The sequence below is a fragment of the Gymnoscopelus microlampas genome, assembly GCF_963454915.1.
Source record: "Gymnoscopelus microlampas genome assembly, chromosome: 11".
NCBI lineage: Eukaryota > Metazoa > Chordata > Actinopteri > Myctophiformes > Myctophidae > Gymnoscopelus > Gymnoscopelus microlampas.
The window spans coordinates 26292645-26296069 of record NC_139948.1 but is presented as its reverse complement, the minus strand read 5'-3'; the positions used below and the strand labels follow the sequence as shown (position 1 = coordinate 26296069).

The 3425-nt window shown below is 39.5% G+C and overlaps 1 protein-coding gene across 2 annotated transcripts in view; it reads right to left on the bottom strand.

Annotated features, from left to right (window-relative positions):
- Nucleotides 1–207: 207 nt before the first annotated feature.
- csf2rb (colony stimulating factor 2 receptor subunit beta) overlaps nt 208–3425 on the bottom strand; it is a 17028-nt gene continuing 13810 nt past the window's right edge. For both annotated transcript variants that reach the window (XM_084071697.1, XM_084071698.1), the window contains exons 14-16: nt 3311–3393; nt 2796–2958; nt 208–2331 (exon numbers count right to left, since the gene is read on the bottom strand). In XM_084071697.1, coding sequence (XP_083927823.1) covers nt 1948–2331; nt 2796–2958; nt 3311–3393 — 630 coding nt within the window. In that variant the 3' untranslated portion in view covers nt 208–1947. The remainder of the gene's footprint in view (nt 2332–2795; nt 2959–3310; nt 3394–3425) is intronic.

Here is a 3425-nt window from a genome sequence, read left to right as displayed (position 1 = left end):
GAGAGAGAGAGAGAGAGAGAGAGAGAGAGAGAGAGAGAGAGTGTGTGTGTGTTGGGTGTGGTAGTGGGATGATATGAACAGCAGGAGGTACACTCCTGCATTCAGGAACATCTGTTTCTCACCTTTCTATACAGATGTCACAAACACACAGCTACAGAGAAAGGTTATGACTGGTAAAGGGAGAGAGCGCATACATCAGTCTCCATAGACAGAAAATAACCTTTTATTGCATTTACAAACTTAAAAAAATATATACTTATGACAAAATACAGTTAAATAATCCAATTATTGCAGGGAGGCACCAACCGAAATGCCCTTATCAAGGCAAACAATATCTAGAACAAAACATAATACAACATTCAGAATATTAAACATGCCTGGCAATCTCTCTTAATTAATAATCAATTTCTATCTTTAATTTAAGTATCTAATTACACACCTGGTTTATGGCAATAGAGAAAAACTCTACAATAGCAATCACCTCAGCATATCATGGAGAACTAGACATACTGTAAATACCTCATAATCATACACACAACTTTGGCAACAAAGTCTCAGCTCTCACACCTCTGCGTTAAATCAGAGTGAATATGGAAGTCCACAAAACGACACCACATACTCATGTGCACACTGTAAAATCCTGAGTGTTAATTTAACACAGAGTGTACAAATGTTACATTTGTACACTCTCCTGTGTTAATGGATAAATGAACATAGAGTGTGTATAGCACTGAGAAACTGATGCCTGTTCCTATAAGCTATGCTATGACTGGAAAAATAGCAATGTGGTGTAACTTCATGGTTTTGGAAATACATTAGAGAACTATTACTACCATAGCTTTTATCTCACTGTTACTTTCATGGTTTTGGAAATACATTAGAGAACTATTACTACCATAGCTTTTATCTCACTGTGTACATTTCTGTCTCATAATACTCTGCACCTTGCACACACCACACTTGAGAGTCTGAAGTGTAATATTGTAATAGCCTATTTACAAAGTATAAAGTTTAGACTTGCACAAGTGTGTTTGTTTGAATTCATATTTGTTGGATAGCTTTTTGCTATGTTTACAATGCCTCTATGTAACCAAACATCATCTACCAAAAAAATAATAATAATACATTTAAATAAAACCTGAGACATGACATTAATATTATCCATATATAATCCATTTTAACGCACGCACGCACGCACGCACGCACGCACGCACGCACGCACGCACGCACGCACGCACGCACGCACGCACGCACGCACACACACACACACACACACACACACACACACACACACACACACACACACACACACACACACACACACACACACACACACCAAACTTGAGGAATGATATCATGAACATTATTTATACAGCTCACTGCTGCCCTCAACTGGTCAGAATGGAGTAAACCAAAACCGCAACTCAACCTTTGATTAATTATATGGAAATAAAAGTGGAACACATATTTGAATTTCAATGTCCTTAAGTTAGAATAAGGCATGAATGAACACCAGAACTCTATTAGCAGAGATTTTCTGACATATGGTGTGGTAAAAAAAAAAATCTTCAAAAACTATAAAGAATGCTTTTCAAATGATAGAAAAAGCAACAATTCTCATGATGTTGTGGGCATAGATTTCACATTGATCATGTAACGTTAATGCAGGATCATATGAAGGATGGACTTTACACAACCTATGATCAGCTGATTTGATTTAACAAAGCCATAAGTTTGATTATTTCCCCTGTGGAATCTTACTTGATATGCATTATTTTCACTCATATTTGGACTTAACTCAGATCAGACAGTTTGTCAGCTCTGCTGTAAAGATTGGAGCCCCATGTATGATGATACCCTCTCTGACCTGCATCAGGACTATTATATCCCTATGACTATAATGATCCTAAAGAGGGAACAACCCCAGACACAGAAACAGGACAAAACCTAACAAGTGAAGGGGAAGGAACTTTCGTTGGGGAGAGCACAGTACCCCGAGGCCTGAGTGGTGCCTCCTTGAGGCCAGGCAGTGAAAGTACAAACTGTGTCAGCTGGGGGGTCTCCCATGGTGGGAATAGAACTTGCTTGGATATAGTCTAAATGGTTGGCTAGCTCTCTGGGCGGCTGTGCAATGCTTGGCTCTGGGCTGTTACAGTCGGCGTCGTCGTGGCAGTCTGTGCTTCCGTGGTGGTCGTCACAGTGAAGCACTAGGTCCTCTGTGGACCTGGAGTGGTTTTGGTTGGGGAGACACACGTAGTCATCGCTGGAGCAATCCAAGACACTGTCTTCACCCCGGAGATCCACAGACGTGTTGCTCGGCTCTCGGCTACCCTGTGAAATGGAAACTACCGCTGTTCAGTTTGTCATTATATTTATTTAACCACTTGAACCCCAACACCCCCTATTCTGGGGGGAACGTTCGTCATTAATAGCAGATCTACAAGCTCACAAGCTTGTAGATCTGCTATTTCTGGCAAAGAGATTCAGCGTAGAAAGCAACAAGCAGACCAACAGTTGCAACTCAGGTCCATTTATCTAAGAATATATGGTTTAAGTGGGATGTACTTTTTTTTTTTAGGAATGAAAAAGAGAGAAAAACAGCTAAATAATCTCTCCCATAAAGGATTTATTAAGGTTCATACTGTAGTTAAAACCGCAAATGCGTAATTCATGATGAAGATGCAATCAGGCACATTTGTTTCTACAGTCAATCCATCTTTCTCAATGAATATAATGTTTGTTTTGACTTAGCATTGAATTTGGCAACGAAATGGCAAATGTGCTGTGGAACTCACTGGACAGAGGATGTAGGGTCCGGAAAAACTCAGGGCTGAGTTGTCTGTTGGGGTCAACTGATCAGAAGTTGAGACATCACAGTCAAAACAGCCCCCGTCCTCAGATGGAAGATGCCTCAAGGTTTTGGTTTCAGTGTGCTTGAACATCAACAGTGGAGGAGGACTGCAATGAAATGAGCAGTAATTAATGTTTTTATTATAATCTTTTTCCATCCATTAGTGGCAAATGAAAAATGAACTTATGTTCACACAATTAGACCCTTCGGGTGGAAAACTTCAAAAATTGTATCATTACCACTTTTAGACTCACATTTATCACATTTTGTATACAGTACAGTACCTTTTTTAGAAACCATGCATGGTCATAACTCATAATGTGTAATTATTTTCCTTTGCTGTCATTAGTGACTAGAATGTAGTAATGTAATGGCTAAATCCTTGTTTTCAAGCTTCAACTGCTATATTACATCATATGTTGCTGAGGTTGCATAGAACAGTAAAGGAAAATGTTTTACCAGTCAGATGATCTCTCCAGGTTTTGGACTTCACAGATGTAGTAGGTGTTTTCACACTGCAGGAGGCAGCTATTGGTCGGCTTCTGTGACAATACAACACAACACATAGAAAGCT